Raw genomic sequence first — 20016 nt, 5'->3', positions numbered from 1 at the left:
CCGATAAACACCTCTATTTGATACTTTACCACAAAAATTACGCTCAAAACTAGTTTAAATTATTAGGCTCTACCAAATGGGCATGTTGCCACACCGAATCTTTTCTATTACTTTCAGATGTTATTTTCTACACAACAAATTTAATAAATGGAAAATAATTTCAGTGTATTGTAATGTGTGATTAATTAATTATTTGTAATTTTTTTTCCCAAACAAAGAAAGGAAAAATAACTGACCAACATCACAGCAAAGGGAAAAAAAAAAAACAAAAAAAAAAAAATACTAACAGAGACTAATATAAGTTTTATTTATTTATTTATTTTTCTTCTAATAGAGACTCAACTCAAAGAGAGAGAGGAAAGAAGAAGAAGAAGAAGAAGCAGAGAGAGTCAAAGCCAAAGTCAAACAAAAAAAGAAAAAAGAGAGCAAGTTGATAGTGAAGCAGAAAAAAAAAAAAAAGCAACCAGCGAAGAAGAAGATGAAGAAGCGCTGACCTGATGAATCGAAGTCGAAGTCGAGAGATGAGCCCAGAGGAAGAGACGACACAGATTTCTTCTTCGATAGATTAGGGATTTGAGTCGTATACTGATTTGGGTTGGGTTGTGTTGTATTATATGAGTTGTAATCCTATGTGGTTGGAGCCTCTCCCACACAGATCACAACCGTTAGATCAGAATAAAACCCCTTAGGCTCGCGCCTTGAGCTTCGTTGTGCTTGGTCCAAGTGGCGTCGAAGGTGCACGACTCATCAAATGCGCCTCGCCTTGGTCCCCTTCAGGTGCACTCCTTGCGCCTCGCTGCGCCTTGTGCCTAGGCGCGCTTTTCACAACACTGTGACTATGTAGCTTGTTCTTCAACCTGTCCTACTTCTCTTCGTTCTTTTCCTTATTTCTTCACTAATAACTTAATTAAATCTTAGTTTCTTTTCAATCTTCGACAATAGGTAGGATTACTACAAGAATTAGGCTTGAAATCTTACCTTAGGATGATTAAAAGATGGATTTTTGGTTGATTCTTCAAGGTTTCTTCTCCCCTCTTTCTTTCTCCTCTTCTTTCTTCTTCCTTCTCTTCTCTTCTCTTCTATTTTTATCTTTTCTTCTCCCTCTTTCTAGTGAAATCTGATTTCACTCCCCGCATTTGGCTTATTTAAAGGTAAGACAAAAGCTAGGTAGGACAAAGTTGGACATTTGTACAAAAGAAGAGATGAGTGTTTCACCTATGTGTATGCTTCACCAATTTTTCTAATTTCACTTGCTCAGCTTAGTTAATCAATTTTGGTTATAATTAGTCTTTAGTTAATTAAGATTCAACTTAATCTTTCTTAGCTTAATTAATCTCAATTAGGGTTCACTAATCCTACTTAATTAACACTGCTCCTGATTAGCAAAATGACGTATAGTATTAAAATGACAAGTACATTAGTCTAAGATCTTTAAGCTCCTCGATTAGTGCATAGGCACATCCTAGTAGGCACAAATTCTAAACTTAAGGTATCCCCTAACTCTTAATAATCTTCAAGTGTTTCTATTCTTAAGTTTGTCTCATCAAGGCATGTTTTTCACTTTTAAATTTCTGGCCAATTGTATTCATCTTCTAAGGTTTCATCTTATCAATTCATATATCTATCTCTAGGGTATAGTAAGGTGATTAAATTAAGGTAAGTATTTGGTTATGTCATGTAAAAATACTTTTGATGTAAGCTTGCTATGCTCAAAAGGGTGATTAGTTCCTAAGTCTTAACAGTTGATAGTGGGATTCTCATGTTCAAAGTTACCTAACTACTCATTTTTAAGCTTTTCCTTAAATATTTGTGTGGTAAGATGGTAAATTTGACTTAGGGTATTCAAGGATAGGTAATAATATAATTATAGCACGTGGCATCCTTTGGGGTGTTGCATTGGGGGAGCTTTTGGATCTGAAGTGGCGTTTATATGCCATCCGTACTGTAGATGGGGGTGATGCCCAATGGATGAGGAACAATTCAGGCCTTTTTAGTGTGAAGTCCTATTATGAGGTGTTTTTGGGCCATTGTGGTTCTACTTTCCCTGGGAGAGTGGTGTGGGGTATTAAGGCTCGATCAAAAATGCCTTTTTGTTTTGGTTTGGTGTGTGGTTTATCATAAAATGCTCACCTTTTTTTATTAGAAGGCAAGCACATGTGAACTAGTGTTGCATGTGCAAGCATGATCAGAGACGGTAGAGCACTTGCTTCTTTATTGTGAGGTGGCTTGGGAATTGTGGTTGTTGGTCCTCCTTTTGTTTGGTGTTACTTGGGTGTTTCCAACAAAGGTGAAGGATTTTTTTTTCGTTGGAGTGTAGGTCGGGTGGGTAAACGGAGGAAGGTTTGGGGTTTGGTGCAAGTGTAACATAAAATCTTTCAATTGTGTTCAGGGACCTATTATTAAAATTAAGAGTCGAGTCTTGTCTTTCTTGTACAGTTGGTCAGAAAATGATATATATAAGCCCACTTTCTAGACCTATTTTCTAGACCCAATAATGTGTAAGTGATATGATTGGTTGATGGTTAGGGAATGTATGAGAGAGTGTGTTGCCTTAGATAATCCTAATTGATTGCCATGTTATTGGGCTTGAAAAATGGGTCTAATTTTTGGGCTTAAATAGCAATGCTCATAGTTGGTCCACGGGGGAGGTTAACCCATCCGCAGACCGATTTTTGGTTCTTGCAGAGAGCTTTTGATAAGGTTTTTGATGTCCTGTTATAGGTCTTCTTTTGTACATGGGTTGTGAACCCCCTTGTGCCTTTTTTTAATAATATATTTGGTTAACATAAAAAAAGGGTAAAGTTACGTAGTCAATATTAAATTGTTCAGAATAGCTAGTTTTGCATGGGGTGTTGGTTGTGGAACCCATTCATAATTTGGTTTCAGCATCTTCTTGTAGTTCATGTCTTATGTACATCTTTTTATCGGTTAGACTTTGTTATGTACATCTTTATTTTGATCAGTTAGACTTTGTTATCCTCTTTGTCAAGCATTTAATCGAGAATCAAGCACACATCTACTAATGCTGTTGATTGTCTTTCTACAAAATTATTCTTAATTCCTGATATCTCAGACCCGTTTTGTCTGTAGGCTCAAGAAGGTTTCTGTTTCGTCATACATTTGGTCGACTTCAAAGTGATGAGGTATTCTCCTCAATTGTCTTGAAGTTTTGTTAGTGAAATTAAGAAATTGATGCTCTTAGTTTTAGGAATTCAGTTTTCATCGACACTTGTATGTTGCACAAGAACAAGTATTCAGCTTCTTGGCTTTATGTGCATTGATAAATTGGGTCATATTGTCATAATCCAATTAAGCATTCAGCTCACAAATTAAAGCTACAAATATATTGCAGGCGCGGTTTCTTAGAGCTGAGAAGAATGTGAAAGAGTTGAACCTTTCAGTTGATTTAATGAAGAAAGAGAGTAGAAAACTGCTTGAAAGGGCTGCCCTTGCTGAAAAGGATATGAAACATGGCCAATCTGATCTAATGTAGAAATTGTTTCTGATCATATTTAATGCACGTGTAGCCATATTTGTACAATTATTTGTACCTGATTGTTTTTTGTAATATTGATAGGAATGCTGGAACTCAGATCCAACGTCTTGCGAAATCTGTTACCAACGTTGAAGTCCATACTTCTGGTATGTATATCTTTCTTTTAATAACATTTTTGCTGGCTGGTATGATGATGTTAGGGTCTTTACTTGGTCTTTGGGCCATTCCTTTTGCCATAGGCAGTGGTTTGTGCTGTGGTTTGCTCTGTGGAGTATTGTCAAGCCTAATCATAATTCAATGGACTTCTTATACTTGTGTTAGTATCAAAATGGAGGATGTTGTACAATAGGAGAATGAAGAATATTAAAACTAGATGTTCTGTTGCCAACTACGATAACATAGGAGATTGCAAAGGTTTTCTTTGTCTATTGTAGCATTATGAAGTTCAATTTTTTTATTTAGCAAAAAGATAGAAGAAAATTAAAAGGAAACAATTAAAATCTATTGGAGCTTGTGTTGCATGAAAGATTGTGTCACCATCCCTAAAAAAAAATAAATAAACAACAAAAAGAATAAAAACAAGAAAAAGGGTAAACTATCAATTTATCCCACCAACTTTGGTCTAGTTTTTGATATGACCCTCAAATGTTTAATTTTTCCATTTAAGCCCTCCAACTTTGCTCGAGATTCATTGGACCCCCTTAAACTCTTAATTTTTCTATGTGACCTCCAATTTTAATAATCTAGTCTATTGATAGATGTGGGAACAATGTTGTAAGTTCCTGTTCATTAAGAGAACTGGAAATGTGACCGTGTCATGGGTTAATAGTTCAATTGTTAGGTCAACCGGAGTCAGACCGCAATTGAATCACGACTTTGAAATTACATAATACATATTTAAAAATTATATATAAATATAAAATATGTAAAACATTTCCTATGATCTATGAAGCATGAGTGCTGGTACGGATATTAGTATGGGTACACTAATACAGCAAGACCTAAAAAAAAATAAGATACGGGCACGACTGGAGTACTTCAATAAATTTTTTATTTTTTTATAATTTATAGTTTGGGATTCAACCTACAAATCAAAGTGTAATACCAAAACTAAAAGAAGAAATTACAAAATTAAAAGAGAAATTATAGTTTAACAATATGAATACCAAAACAAAGTCTATAAGCTATTTTAATGGCCATTAAATAGGAGAAATTACAAAATAAAGTTTCATTTCAAAAGCAAGTTAAGCAAAATTTAGAAACTTGAAATTTTAATTTTCACTTCCATTAATATCATCATTGAATAATACATTTTTTATTTATTTATTTCCGATGTATCAAAAAAAAAAAAAAATACATTTTTCATCTCTAGCACATTAAGTAAAGGATTTGCAATTTAAAATAAATAAGAATTCTTTAATAAATTAAACATGTCTTCACCAATGTCTCATAGCTTGGTGTACCCTTGATGTACCCAACCCGTACCCACGAAGTACCCAAGTGCCACAGAAGTACGACAATATTTTCGGAGTAACCGTGCTTCATAGCCTAAGATATTGGTAACAATTTTTAAAGCTAAAGTAGGTAACCACATTGGTTAATAAGTTTATTTGCTTCAACCATTATACAATTTTATAACAAAATCAAATTAAATACAAGTAGCATCGGATTTGCACTTTTACAGTATATATTCATTTATAAATTTAAAATAAAACTAATCTATTTAGCACATCAGAATGCAACTCTTGGATTTTAAGAACTTTAAAAGCAGCTCCGAGATTTTGTATCAATATTAACAACCTTGAGTTCGGACCAGCCTTACATGTCAAACCAACAAATTCATGTATTGGAGAAACATGAAAGAAGTAAAGAATGACGGTTGATGCTGTCAGGCCAAACGTAAAGTAGTGTAAACTTTCCTTCTTACAAATTGGACAAATGTAATGACACATAAAGAGATCCAGTCCAACACCATGGACCTGTTTTAAACAAACCTTAATCCCATTTATATACCTACTTAAAATTTAGAATAATACATAAAAAATATAGATTTGTTATATGTTATCTCTGAAACATGAAATACAGAGGTAGAAGGATAGGGGAACCAGAGACAATGGGGAAGAGGAGGATGGGAGGGGGAGGGGGAGGGGGAGGGTGAGGGGGAGGGTGAGAGGAGAGTGGGTACCATGGTGGAGGCTGGAGCTGGACTTGACGACCAGAGACACAAGACAGCAGGAGATGATCGCAAGAGAGCCTCGATCACTGGGGAGAGAGAGAGAGAGAGCGCTTTGCTTGCCGAATGTTGGGATTGTGTCGCCGCTGCTGGTTGTGGATGAGACTGAGAGAAGAGAGCCTGACAGCTACAAGATGAGAGATTGAACCTTCACGTTGTTTGCCAATGATAGAATGAGAGGAGAGATAGAAATGTAAAAGTGAGATGAGAGCTCTAATTTTGGAAAAAAATTGTAGGGGACATCATATTGGCTAGTTAAGATGACCCAGTATTGGTTCAGTAGGTTTACCGATTAAACCTGTAGTTTGAACAGTTTTGCAAAAATACTCTGGTTTTCAATCTAGAACGGTTTTTATGGGTTATTTGGACCGGAACTTAGACTAATCACAAATTCAACTAATTGAATTGGCCAGTCCGGTCCGGTTTGGTTTTTAAAACCTAGTGTGGAAAAACTATTGTTTGCTTCCTAATTTGTTTAATTTTAAGATAAGATTTAAATTAAGAATATGATAGTTTAAATGTGAGGAGAAAAAAACATGCAGTGGAAACTATTAACAGTTTTGGATTAAATTATTTATATTTCAGGACAGAATTATAATTTACCCTAAATAGGGAACTCATTTGTTTGCGATTTTGCCTCCATAATTTTGATTAATCTTTTTCTCATTTATTTATCATTTTCTTAGTGTAAACCCTAAAATTAGGTCATAGGAAGCATGTGCTATAAAATGATATATTTTTTTTAATCCAAATAGTGGATTGGACTACATTGACTTAATTATGAAAGTTGGAAGGCTTAAATAAAATTAAAAAAAAAAAAAAAAAAATAGTAGTCTGAGGTTTACATTAAAATGTTCAAAGGTTGCATTGAAAAGTAAAAGGGAGGGCTTAAATAAATAAAAAAAAAGTTTGAGGGACATTGAAAATTATAACAAAGTTGGTTGAGAGAGGGACTAATTGATAGTTTACGCAGAAAGAGAAAAAGGGGGGGGGGGGGGGGGGGGGGGGTGAAGAAATGTATGCACACACAAATGCACGTTCATAAACAAAGGCAGAGATGTGGGAGAAACTCTGTTGCAGCATGTTATTGGTATGGCCTAATCACGAATGTAAGGTACATATCTCCTAATCTTTCCTTGTTCATAATGTTTGATTGTTTTGTTTCTAATGTATATTTTATTTTACTTGTGCATGCTTGTCATTGTCATTTGATTTCATTTTTTCTAGTTTTTCCAAGGGGTGGGGTTGATTTGCATTAGGTTTAATTAACACTTTACCCCTCTCAATTATCATTGAATATCATTTGCATCTTTTTTTTTTAAATTTTTATTCCCAATTGGTACAAAATTGATCTCGTGTCACTTCTTTTCTTTTTTCTTTTTTTTTAATTTTTTTTCCTGTAGAATTGATGGAAGGATTGCGAGAAATTCCTGGTAGGGAGGCTTTGAGGCTTCGAGCAGAGGCAAGTACAACAATGCCATTCTCACACACATATATATTCTTGACTTCATTGTATTCAACAGTGTTTGTGTGTGTGTGATCAGGTTGCTTCTACGGCATCACTTCTCCAACAACAGAGGATTGCTATAAACAAAAGGATAATGAAGATTTCAGAATTAGGCATACCTGTTTGATTTTTTTTCTGTCAGTTTACTTTTCCATTATCAATGGCTCTGCACAAGTGTTTCGTTTGTATGAATTTTGTTCTTGTAATATGCATACAAAATAAATGAAATACTCGTCTTTTAGTTCTAAAGACGTTTTTTGACATATTATGTTGCATTTGGATTAGTGAAGATTTTTTATGGATAAGTTTGGTTGGCCTAACTAAGGTTGCTTATTGCTAGCCACTGTGCTTGAGAAATACATTAACAGATGAGCTTGATACTTAAACTTCCAGTCCAAATAAAAATCATTTGAAGCCCGAATGCTCTAACTGGGCAATAGTATAATATGAATTAAAAGCATTTTTACTGAACAACAATATCTTAATAAAAAATAAGGAGGGTTCGTGTGGGTGACATGATTCCAAATCATGTCACCCGATGGAATGGGGTTTAGGTTGAGAAAAATTCCATTCATAGCCAATCTGCTGAGGTTTCGAAATTGACTCTGTGGATTGAGCGGTGGATTGGCTGGTCGATACGAATAGGGTTGGCGGATTAAATAAATTTTAATTTTACAAAGAAAAAAAAAATTATTGAACAAATCTTATTTGACAGGAAACAAAATCTTTTTATATTTTTTATTTTTTTGAGAACAAAGATAAACAGATGTATTAGAAATTAGGGAACCTTTTCTTTTTTTTTAGCAGGTTTTGTGTGCAGGTTGGACAATAGACCTGTGCACCTTGGATATATCTACAAAAAGAAATGAACTACCACAATTCTTTATATCCATGATAACAGTCGCAACAGTCCAATTCGGATAAGATATGCCATTAAGAACATTGACGGACACTTTTTGAGTTTGTAAAGATAGATATGCACCGCATCCCCTGTTCCCAAGCCCACTGTAAGGCATCCAAACATGCTCTAGCTTCGGAAAGGAAGGGGGATGGAAGGTGAAGTGGTTTTTCACTCTGGGCAATCTGCTCCTGGTTGTGATTGTAGCAAACCCACGCAGAACCTGCCTTGTGACCCTCCATTCGCGAAGAACCAGCGACAAAGAACGTTCATACCTGAAAATCATCAATTTTATGCAAAGAATTGAAAATAACACAGCAATAGAGTCAACTCTTGCCTGAACCACCAAGCCAGTGTCGTCCATGTTTTTGGATTATGTTGAAGCAATTAATTCTTGTGCATGACTCACAGCAAGACAGGTAGGAATCTTAAGGTTTTGGAATAACACACTATTCCTCTACTTCCAAATCACCCACAACGAAGCAATGGAATGAATGATCACCTCCTTATCAGGAACAATCTCAACTCACTTTCTAAACCAATCAATGAAGCTGACTGGATTATCACATGTAAAATCTAAGCCCAGAGGGCTAGCACGCCAGATTCTTTGAGAATCAGGACATTGAAAGAAAATGTGTTCTAGCATTTCAGCGTCCTTTGAGCACTATGAACAACAACGATCCAAATCAATTACCCTTTGCAGCGAATTTCATTTAACCGGAAGAATATTATGAAGACATTTCCAAAGAAAAAAAAAAAAAAACATTTTGAAGGGATGTTTAATTTCCGAGGCCAAATCCACACATTATGTGGAACAACGACAACAGTTGGGGCCCCTTCCATACGACCCAGCTCTAAAGCACGAATATAGCCGGACTTGCCAGAATATTTCCCATTGCGGGTAAAACCCCATATGGGTATTATCACATTCCGAAGGAAAACTCAATCACCAATAGTGGGAATAATGATCGATAAAATGAGATAGGGATATAGAGAAGGAAACAAGGTGGACAGATTACGTCCACTTATAGGGGTTGACATCGAAGGAATCCACTGGCTTCTAAGGGATTTATGGATTGGCCATCACCCACCACCCAACGTAAACTAGAACAAGTAAGATCTCTACCCCACAAAATGCTTTTCCATCCCCACGAGGCATTACTAGAAGGGTTAACATAGTGAAAAGGTGAAGATTGACAACATTTGCCAATCAAAACTCGTGACAATAAACATTTAGGTTGTGAAAAAATCTTCCAATCTTGTTTACAATAAATAAAATAAATCAATTGCTGAAAAATATAGAATAAATAATAAAATAAAGCATTATTCAAGGAAGTGAAAAGTGTTGTAGCTATAACATGTCCTCTACCAAAAGATACAGTTATCCATAAAATAGGCACAAGTACGTAGGTACATAACAACAAACCTATGATGATCCACTGTCTGAAGGAAAATCAAATAATCCACCCTCATATCTATCAAGGAGGTCATGAACCTGCCTTAGCAAATTCCTTTGTACTATCCTCTAATACTACACAAGCAACTGCAACAGCTGATACTTAGTAATTAACCAAATTCTATCACAGATGTCAAATGTATTAAGCCGTTGAAACAATATCTCAACTTCATTTTTAAGCTGTAAGATGTTACCAACAGATTCAGTTGTAACATAAGAATGAAAGCACCGGACGAAGGCACGAAGGTGCCATGCATGGTTCTCTTGAATTTTGAGGAGAAGCAAGAATATTTTTTCCAGAACAATGAACCCCAATCAAAGACCACATTTTTTCTTTCATGGCAACTGAAAATGCTGAGCCAGAAGATCATGAAGAAGGGCAACATGCAAAGGAAAAGAGAATTTTAAAAGAGAAATAAAATGAGAGAAAAACTGTTATAAAAATAAAAAATAAAAACTAATATGTAATAAAGTTTTTGTTTTGGGTTAATTTGTAAATATGTTTGCAAGTTGCCCAACTTGCATGGCCCAACTTGCCTCTGTACATGCTTCTGTATCAGATTCATGTATAAGCCTACCCGTTATGTGGCTGTGTTTCATTGGTTGGCAACCAAGCCTATATAAAGGCATGTATGCATTGTTTGAAATCACACCAACAGAGCAAGCAATACAAAGCTCTCTCTCTCTCTCTCTTTCTCTGTCTCTCTCTAACTCTAAAAATCTCTCTTTATATTTTCAGGTCTTGCAATATCTCTCTCTAGATTTGTGGTCCCGCCATAATTCACACAATACACTTTGCACCCACCATATTTTTGGTATCAAAGCCAAACCCTTTTTTGTTCATACTCTACTTTAAACCTTGTCCATGGCATCAAACTCAAACACCACTACCTTCAACTATACTTCCAATCAAATACCCATTTTTGATGGGGAAAATTATCGTTATTGGAGTATTCAAATGAAGACTCTCTTTATTTCTCAAGATCTATGAGAGATAGTGGAGAAAGATTTCCTTGTTCTAGGAGATCATGAAACATTAGCATCGTGGACACAAGGCAAACAAAGGAGTACAAAGAGAATAACAAGAAAGATGCAAAGACGTCACTCAACATACAACAAGGGGTAAGCAAAACTATTTTTCCTAGGATAATTGGTGCAAAATATTCTTGAGACGCTTGGGAAATCTTAAAACAAGAAGGTTAAATCCCCAATTTATCTCTCGAGGAAGAATCCAAAGACAAATGATCAATGTGAGACAACAAGGAGGTTAAATCCCCAAAATCTCTATCAGTGAGATTTCTAGCAAATCTTAGATTCCATGCAATTGGAGCCAAACTAGAGTAAGCCAACGATGAAATGGAGAAACCATGAGAATCTGCAACCCTATAATGACCCGGGAAATCTGTAGCAAAAGAAGAATTTCTAGCCCAAATATCCTTCCAAAATCGAATAGACTCCCCAATTTGCACCCTTAGTGAGATAAATCTAGCCAAAAGAGGAAAAATGTGAGATATCGATTTCCATGGAGATCGACAATTACCCAGCAAAACCACATGACTAGATCTACCATCATCATGAACCCCAAATAATACCAAATTATCTTTGTGAACATTTCATCTCCCCTCAAATGCACAACCCCACACCCCTAAAAACCATTATCTCTTAAACATCCCCCCCCCCCCCAAAGAAAAAAAAAAAAAACCTCCCCAAAACCCATTCTCTCTCTCAAGAAGGTGGAAGAAAATTATTTCTAAAGTGAATTGATCGGTGAAAGGAATGTGTTCTCTATGATCTTCACTTTTTCTTTGCATTGGGTGCATATGTCTTCCTCCAAATCCATCCATTTCTTTGATCAACCCTAAACCCTAAAAACAATGGATATAAATACATATATATATATATATATGTGTATGTATAGTTCTCGCTCCTCCCCTATCCTCCGAAGTCTCTCTCCTCTCTCTTTCACTGAGAATGTTCGGACCTGTGTTTCTGAATAAATAAGCTATGTTCGGGCATGTGCTCCTGAACAAATAACTAATGTTTGGGCTTGTGTTCCCAAACTTGATAAAACAAAAACTCCTACAAATATGAACAATTTTAACCCTTCAAAGTGTATCAAATTTCCATGTTCGAACTTGTGTTCCCGAACAAATAACCAATGTTCAGGTTTGTGTTCCTGAATTTTGGTCATATATTCAGGAGTTCAGTACCAAAAAAACAAGAACAGTTTTACAACTGTTGATGTGTTTTTCAAGAAACTTATCCTTACAAGGCCAACCTCCTTCGAGCTGAGAACACTATCAAACCTATGAACCTCTTCCAAACTTACATTGTTGTACTCCTCTCGTCCCATGAAGTTGTGATTGCTGGAAAAATTTTCACTCATTGCCACTGCTAGAGAAGTGTGTGTAGTCGAATGGTTTCCATCGTTGTCGCCGGAATGTCACTGCCGGAGAGTTTTCAACGTTTTGAGGGTAGGATTTGGAAAGATGGATGGGTGGTGATGGAGGTGGGTGCTCTCATAAACCTTATCTCATGATTTAGTGGGTGTGTAGGCCCAATTGTGAGATAGGGTGTCCCAAAATGATTAATGTCCTCTTTAGTAATTTCATTTAAGATTATTATTGTAATAAAAAAAAATCAAAAAATAAGGGGTCCAAACTAATAAATGGGATGCTAATAGCAACACTCATATTGAAACACCCCAAAAGTTCATAACCTTGAATAACATTAATTAAATTCCTAATCACTCCTTTAGTAGATACCCATTATATATATGTGCCAAAAACAATGTAATACCTAATTGCTCAACACTCTCATCATAATCCAAAACAAACTCCCTTTCCATTACATTTCATCATTTGAAATATGATAATTTCCAAAAGATTCACATGCATTAATACATTCAAAATATTCTTATCTTGATTCTATTCCATGTGAATAGCTAATACAACAATGTAAATAGCAAGTAAAATGCCCTATTGGCTTACATCTTTTAAGGTTGAAACCTTGTTACAAAAAGAGGGTCTCAACCCATACAGTTTAGCTCAAATTCTTTACAAAAAATGAACAACAAAACAGGAGCCTTCTTGAGCTTAGCATGTATATGATCATGAATGCAAGTGATGTCATTTCATGTCAAAATGTTTTCCTTGCTCGTAAATGCGATAATGCATTCCCTCCAAAATAAATCAAGTTCTGAACAATTCATAAACCAATTATTAAATCACAAATAACATTATGGAAATCCCTAGGCGATGTGTCTGCAAATAGTCTATTCAGAACTACCAAAAATTCACATTTACTAGCTATTAACCAGAAGGGCAATTGGACACTCGACTCTGTGTTGGTTTCCGGACTTCCACCGAGGACCTCAAGCCAACTTAATCAATTTACAAACATTTTCTACACATTTTGGATTTAACCAAGTTATTTACTTCAATTAATGAACATTTTCCAATTGTCTCCCGAGAGAGTCCCAAAGACGATTTCTCAAAAGATGTCCAACAAAAACACATGAGAAAAATATGCAATGCCAATGTGATGTATGAGTTGTAACAGTTTCAACTTTTCCTAGTTTCCAATTCATTTCTACAACAATCATGCAATCCTCCGCCGATTGCCAAAAATAGTTATCTTATCGAAGTATTTCATAAATGACAAAAACAAAATCATTTTCATCAATACATATCAACAACTCCCAACAATTCATGAATTTCAAACAGTTTCAATAACTCAACAATATTCCGTTTTCCATGAAGATTCTCCATTTCCAATACAAATTCACATTTCTCAAACCAAATTTCAATATACAACCAAAAACCCAAATTTCCCATTTTTCGGGTTTTCACAAAATTTAGGGTTTTCTCATTTTACAAGTCAAACCTTTGAAATCAAGATACCATTCGCTAATTAGAATATGAACTTCAATATTTTAAAACAAGGAGAACAAGCCCTAGGTTTAATACTATATAGCTTTACCAAAGCCCTAATGAATCCCAAAATCCATAGCTACAAAATACCACATATCCATGAGAATATGAACACACTAGAGTAATATAAATCCCTACCTCAACTAGAGGAGGGAAAAACCCCAAAAGTCGACTGTGGCAAAACAACGATCTGCTTAGATTAGAATGGCCCTCAACAAGCTCTACAATCTAACTCAAAGGAGCAAGGTGAGGGGATGATTTGGAGTGAGTAGATCAGAGAGTTTTGTGCGAAAAGCTAGAGTTTGAGAGAGAGAAAAGGTGGGTTACGAAGTAAAGGAAGAAAAGAGAGAGAGAAAGAGGGAGAGAGAAAGAAAAAGTGAGGAAAGAGAGTGTTTGAGGGTCTATTTATAGTCCTAGGACAATAGTGGTTATTAGCCCCAAAAGTCAATTAAAATAGAAGTAAAAAATCCAAAAAATTTAGGCCAAAAACGCAGCTGAAATTTCTAAGTTTCTGTCAAGTGTCGACATCTCAAGGAGGGGTGTCGACACCACAAAGCCCAGGTGTCGACACTAGAAAACAGTGTTGCACCCAAAACACTCAGGTCAAGCGGTGTCGACGACACCAGGAAGAGGTGATGTCGATACCAGAAAGCAGAAACATCCTGAGAAAATAAAAAAAAAGAAGCAGAAACTCTCTTCTTCATTTCTTCTTCTCTTCTTCTCTTCTATTCTTCGTTTTCTTCTTTTATTCTTCTTCTCTTCATTTTCTTCTTTTCTTCTTCTCTTTTGTTTTTCTCTTCTTTCCCTTTTTCTTTTCTTCTTTTATATTTCTGATTTAGTTTCTCTCTCTTCTTTTTTTTTTTTTCCTTTCTTTTTATTTTAGTAGCCTTTTTTTTTCCTTTCTATTTTTTTGGTATGCTTATTTTTTTTTTTATAAAAAAAATCAAATTTTATTAAAATCTTGTGGGTACTGTTTTTATTAATTTTAAACATATATTAATTTTTTAAATTTTTTTTATACATATATTAAATAAATAAAATTCTTTATATTGAACGTATCCTCAGCGTGTCGGATCCCCCTGTTTTTTGAAAATTTGCGTGTCCGCGTATCCATATCTTGTCCGTGTCCGTGCGTCATTGCTTCCCTCAATTATATTTTCCATTTTTTTCCATCACTCCTTATAACTTATACACAATACTGACAATGAGATGAACTGCTGAAAAGCAGGAGACAAAGGTGCAAAAAGAAGTTGAAATGACCAGTCTGCAGCACAGCATGAAATGCATTGAAGATAAGCATCATAAAGCTATACAAGAAATTAATAAGTTAAATGAAAATTAGAAGATCTTACGAGGATACCACCATCTTCCAGCAAGAAACTGGAGGATTCCCATCTATCTTTTGAACTTGAAGTACACCACAATCTAAGAAATTGGAAAAAAGATCGGAAATGTCACAGTGGCTCCCTCATCAACGTTACCAAGATTTATGAGGTCCACCATTTGCAGAACAAGAAAATCTGGAGTAGATCACCAAACTTCAGAAGAAACAGACCGAGTGCCTGCAAGAATGAGAAGATTTGTTGCTTTACCTATAACAGGTATGACAGAATACAACTCAGAGAGCAGTATTTCCAGAACTAGCTGCCTGGTTGGTTCAAAATTGAAATGTGGTTCAGACAATGAAACAGAAGGCAGCCAAGTCAAATCTGAATTTGATATAAAAAAGGTCATTTTCGCACCAATTTAATTTCCCAAAATTAATTAATGTTGAAAATTTCCTCAATTTACATAAGAATGCATATGGTACTAGTAGTTACACTCAATGGAATAAGCCAGTTCTAGCAATCCCTAAACCAGAGAAGAACAATAAGAGTTATCAACAAAGACTACTGGAACAATTACATGATGAGGTATATGATTACAATCTTTCAAAGAAAAGATCAAGCATGATGAACTGAAGAAACTGACTGACGGAGCTGTTGGAAGGTCCAGATCAAAAGAGGTGGCTGATTTTATGCCGACAGTGCTCAAAGATTTCAGCAATAAATACTCTACATCCAACTCTAATTCTCCAATTCACACAATTGATGGCATATTAATGATACAAGCAGAACGTGAGGTAGATGACTTTTCAATTGAGGAATATGTTTGTAGTATTTTTACACCACCTGATACGTGGTGTGTTGTTAAGAAGAAAAAAGGTGAACGTGAAGTTAACAGAATGACAATGGAACTGATAGCATATGAAAAACAATCTTCAGAGGCTCTGATGTTAAAAAACAGTTGGGCCAGCACTCATTCTGCATCAGATGCCAGTGGAAGTATCACTGATGTAATAGAAGATTTTGGTGTTTCCATCTCAAGATCAGAGCTAAAATCACCTCATCAAAAGGTACCCACTGAAATTGGTAAAGACAGTGAAGAGGAAGAAGTGCATGTCTCTTCTCAATACTCTGAAGCTGGGAAGTTGCAACACCAAAGTTTGCAAGTGGACAAAGCAAATCAAGTGGATCTTGCAATGTCCATTTTTCAATCACAAGGAAAAACAAAGAGCACAGGTGAGAATTCTGAAGCTCACTTAACTGATTCTCTATGTCTTTTTTTTCTCCCTACTATATGTTTTTACCACAAAACTAAGTTAACTGTTTCGCAAGCAACGTTCAATTAACACTAATTTCTAGCAAAAGTATGAAATTCTAGCATCCAATTAACATCTAATGGTTTCCATGAAATTATGAAATTTTAGGTACATTATCTTACATTTTGTTGTTATTGCACCTTGTTCAGGGATATGCGATCCTCTTAAACAGAAAATCCAGATTTTATGCGCCTGTGCTCTTCTAGGATTGGGATTTCAAAGCTTGGGTCTTGAGCATGACTTCTTTTATGCTTTAGTGCTTTGAAGCAGCTTCCTTGGCTGATAATTCTAGTTCAGTGATCAAGAGTATCCTCCTGTCAATTTTACAGCATGTGGATCGGGCTGGAAGACAGATTGAACCTTTACAAAACCTAAATACCATGATCCTATATCCTAGGGAAAGATATTTCATCCACACGAGTATGCACACATATGAATGTCTGCTAGCGGGTGACATTAAACCTCACACAACCTCAATGTTAGCAACAGTCTCCATATATTGAAAGCAAACTCCCAACAAGCATGTATAGACTTATGTGGCTATAAGAATACTATTATATGAGCTAATTAATAAAGTGATTTAAAGAAATTCTGCACCAATTAATGGAACTGGGGAGACCGCACATTTTGAAAGAAGAAAAAACCAGGTTGTGGCTGAACAGCTATCATTAGGTAAATGTGTATCTATGTATTTATATTTCTGCACATCTTTTTTTTTTTTTTTTTGATAAATTATATTTCTGCACATCTTAATGCATCAAGTTCATATAGATATAGTAATACATGCACAGGTTGGGAGAATTAACTGCCACTTTTCATAGAAGCCTTTTGGCAATAAGCCACTTTATTTGCATATATGCTTCATACTACTTACCAAGGATAAAAATGAAGTTTCATGGTTTTTAATGTAATTAAAAAATATTATATAAAAAGTGTTTCATTAGCCTATTAAAAACATGATTTGTGAAGTCCGATACCTAATTGATCAATATAATGCCGAACTCCAAAGAGTTGTGGAGGAAAGATGTCGAGCATTACGTGCCCAAATAGCTTCTTAGTAAGGATTTATGGGAAGCATGAGGCAGCATTGCTTGACCAAAATCTTTTCCTAACCCTTCTCCAACACCAACTGAATTGAAGCATGCTATGTGACCATTTCCTAGAAGAGATTAATTTATTCACGGTTCATCCGTAAATGGTGGGTTTTATGGCACCCACGCAGAAATTTGCAGGTCAGCAACATTTTGAAGGGGAAGGAACAAGACACTGTACACCAATAACAGGGAATTAAATCTCTAAGAGAGCTTTTTTTTCCCCTTTCTTCTACCTGTTTCATTTCTTTACTCCAGTTTCAACATCCGTATCCCTTAGAGAGGGGCTTCAACATCCATACCATTTGATTCAGGGGTCAATGTGGCAATCAAATTAATTCCAAGTTTTGCATATTTTCAAGACCTCAAAATACCTTATCTACCCAAGCGTTTCAAAATGCTGGATCATATAAAGTGATTCACTATACCTGATTGTGATGCCAAACGTGGGTGCACCATGGAGAAATATTACTTTTGTCTTTAATACTTATTATCAAATTTATTTTTATTATTTTATTTTATTTTAAGGGCATTTGGTTCAAAAGTCCAAATTTCAATTTTATTCGCCCAAAGGTCCAGGCGCTGAAACACTTTGTCCAAAAGGACCAGTTCAAACGAAATGACTCAAATACCCTTTCTTATATATAGTATACACCACAGTCCCAAACTCCCAAACTCCCAAACCATCTCTCACAGCTCTCTCTCTCTGTCTCTTATCCATTGACAGTCCCAAACCCTCTCTCACTCAGATCTCTCTGACGACAATATCGCCGCCGTCCACCATCCTCTTGCCACGGCCGAAGTAGCTAGTCGGGACTCAAGATACGCTCCATGATGATCTCGCCAACCGTATATCTTGCCGCCGTCCACGGTCCTTTTGCTGCGGCTGAAACAACGGTGCCATTGCGCCTATCAGCTCTCAAATCCTCTCACCGCCTCTCTATTTCGTCATCGTGCAGTCAAAGAGTGCTATAAGTCATCATCAATGTGAGAACCCGAATATAAAAATTAAGTAAATAATTACATAATAATTTTACAAATCTCAAATATTTTATTATGAATCTTTAAGTGCAAATTAAATATTATTGGAGGATCTCTTAATTAATTTTAAACCTAAAATAAATTTATGGTGAAAGTCATTGATTGAGAAGCAAGATTTATTATTAAAAAAAAAAAATAGAGAAGAGGGCGTGACTTGAACTCTAGACCACAAAATTAATAAGTTAGACTCTTACCATTTGAATTGCATGTAACTTATATATGTATTTTGTATATTTATCTATCTATTTGACCTAAGTGTGCCCACCACTAGTATAAAATAAAATAAACACAAACCCTAACTCTTGTTATAATTGTTTTCCACAACACTAGCAGCCCTAGCAGCAGTGGGTTTATGAAGAAAAGAGAGGGGTTTTTCAATCATCAAGATTATTGTTATAGCCAAGAAGGAGAGCTTTGGGTGTGTTGTGCTGTGTGGCTTCCTAGGTTTTCTTCTCTTCTTTCTTTGTTCTTTATCCTAATAATATTGTTATTTAATTCATTGATGGAGAGATTGTAGGTGTATGTATTTTGTGTATATATATATATGCTGTTAAGAAATCTAAGGAGTTAAATTCATGTATAAAGAATCGGTGTGAATCTTAGTCCAAAAAAATTCTGCACATAATCGCTAACTTTAAAAATCAAGAAACCATATCAAACGGATGAATTTTAATCTGAAATTTTTACAGTAGATCAATTACACATTGAATTGCATATCTGAATTTTTTCATAATTTTTGGGAGTCGAAATCCATATAAATTGAGGTATTCAAATCTGTCCAGGAAACCAGTCCGAAATAGTAAATTCGGGATTGTTGTTCTCTTTGGGTATAAATCCAAAAATTATCAAATTAGTGTCATTAGAACCGGTTACGAGACTAGTTTCGTATGTTTTTGTCCTTGCATTGATTGCTCGTGTATATTAAGAGAACCGTCAATTTCTTTAAAGTGCTGCAGAAAACAACCTGTTTAGATACAATGAATTGTAGAAAATTATTTTGATAAGCAAATCAAGTGAAACCAATTGGGTTTGAAACTTTGGATATATTAGATCATATCTGGATGTTATTGGAATTTTTCGAATAGCGTGGAGTGGGTTTTGTAATTTTCAAAGTTAGCGAATTGATTGGGAAAACTTGTTTAAAACACTGTTTCATCTTAAAGTTATTTTTAGTTAAGTTTCGATCGGAATCTATGTCTTGGGTGAATTTAGACCTTGAAGAATATGAACTTAGGTAATATTTAAGAGTAAAGGTGAGTTGGGTTGAGCCGTGTTAGTGCGCTTTAGTTTGAGGTTACTTAGTTCCTATTTTTTTTTTAGTATTTTTAAATTAGTTGTGACGCGTAGTTTTTATACTTGGTTCAGGCCACTAGTTGGACTTTTACACTCTATTTGAGGATTATATTATTGCGTTTCAGGTGAGTAGTTTCATGCTACATATTTTTATAAATGTTCCCCTACCCTGAACTGTTGGAAAAATTAAATTGTTGTTTCATGATTAAACTGTTTTGATAAATTATTATATTCTCAATTGAATCAAATTATTTCTGAAACATGTGTGAACTTGGCATACTGTAAACTATTTGTTTTGGTCTCATGTTTATAATGATGAACTACCATGTTTTGCGAAACTGATGTGTATTGATTATTGGGACCATGTGTGTATTTAGTCCAGGGAAATTATTCCACTGTGTGTGGTGACTCTGGCCACTAGGGAACAG

The 20016-nt window shown here is 35.3% G+C and overlaps 1 protein-coding gene and 1 long non-coding RNA gene across 2 annotated transcripts in view; one reads left to right on the top strand and one right to left on the bottom strand.

Annotated features, from left to right (window-relative positions):
- LOC145807478 (RGS1-HXK1-interacting protein 1-like) overlaps positions 1 to 7499 on the top strand; it is a 33977-nt gene extending 26478 nt beyond the window's left edge. Inside the window, exons 4-8 of the mRNA XM_082905768.1 lie at positions 3091 to 3143; positions 3353 to 3489; positions 3578 to 3642; positions 7133 to 7191; positions 7274 to 7499. Of these exons, the coding sequence (XP_082761894.1) occupies positions 3091 to 3143; positions 3353 to 3489; positions 3578 to 3642; positions 7133 to 7191; positions 7274 to 7363 (404 nt within the window). The 3' untranslated portion in view covers positions 7364 to 7499. The remainder of the gene's footprint in view (positions 1 to 3090; positions 3144 to 3352; positions 3490 to 3577; positions 3643 to 7132; positions 7192 to 7273) is intronic.
- A 444-nt stretch (positions 7500 to 7943) lies between these two features.
- Positions 7944 to 13945, bottom strand: LOC114313383 (uncharacterized). The gene is made up of 2 exons (XR_003647169.2): positions 13661 to 13945; positions 7944 to 8409 (listed from the first exon to the last, which is right to left on the bottom strand). It is a non-coding gene; the product is annotated as an uncharacterized LOC114313383 (long non-coding RNA).
- Between the last annotated feature and the right edge of the window lie 6071 nt (positions 13946 to 20016).

This window comes from Camellia sinensis, chromosome 14 (assembly GCF_055761805.1).
Source record: "Camellia sinensis isolate YWXY chromosome 14, ASM5576180v1, whole genome shotgun sequence".
In the NCBI taxonomy this organism is placed as follows: domain Eukaryota; kingdom Viridiplantae; phylum Streptophyta; class Magnoliopsida; order Ericales; family Theaceae; genus Camellia; species Camellia sinensis.
The sequence above is the reverse complement of the archived record's forward strand: the minus strand, read 5'-3'. Positions and strand labels throughout refer to the sequence as shown.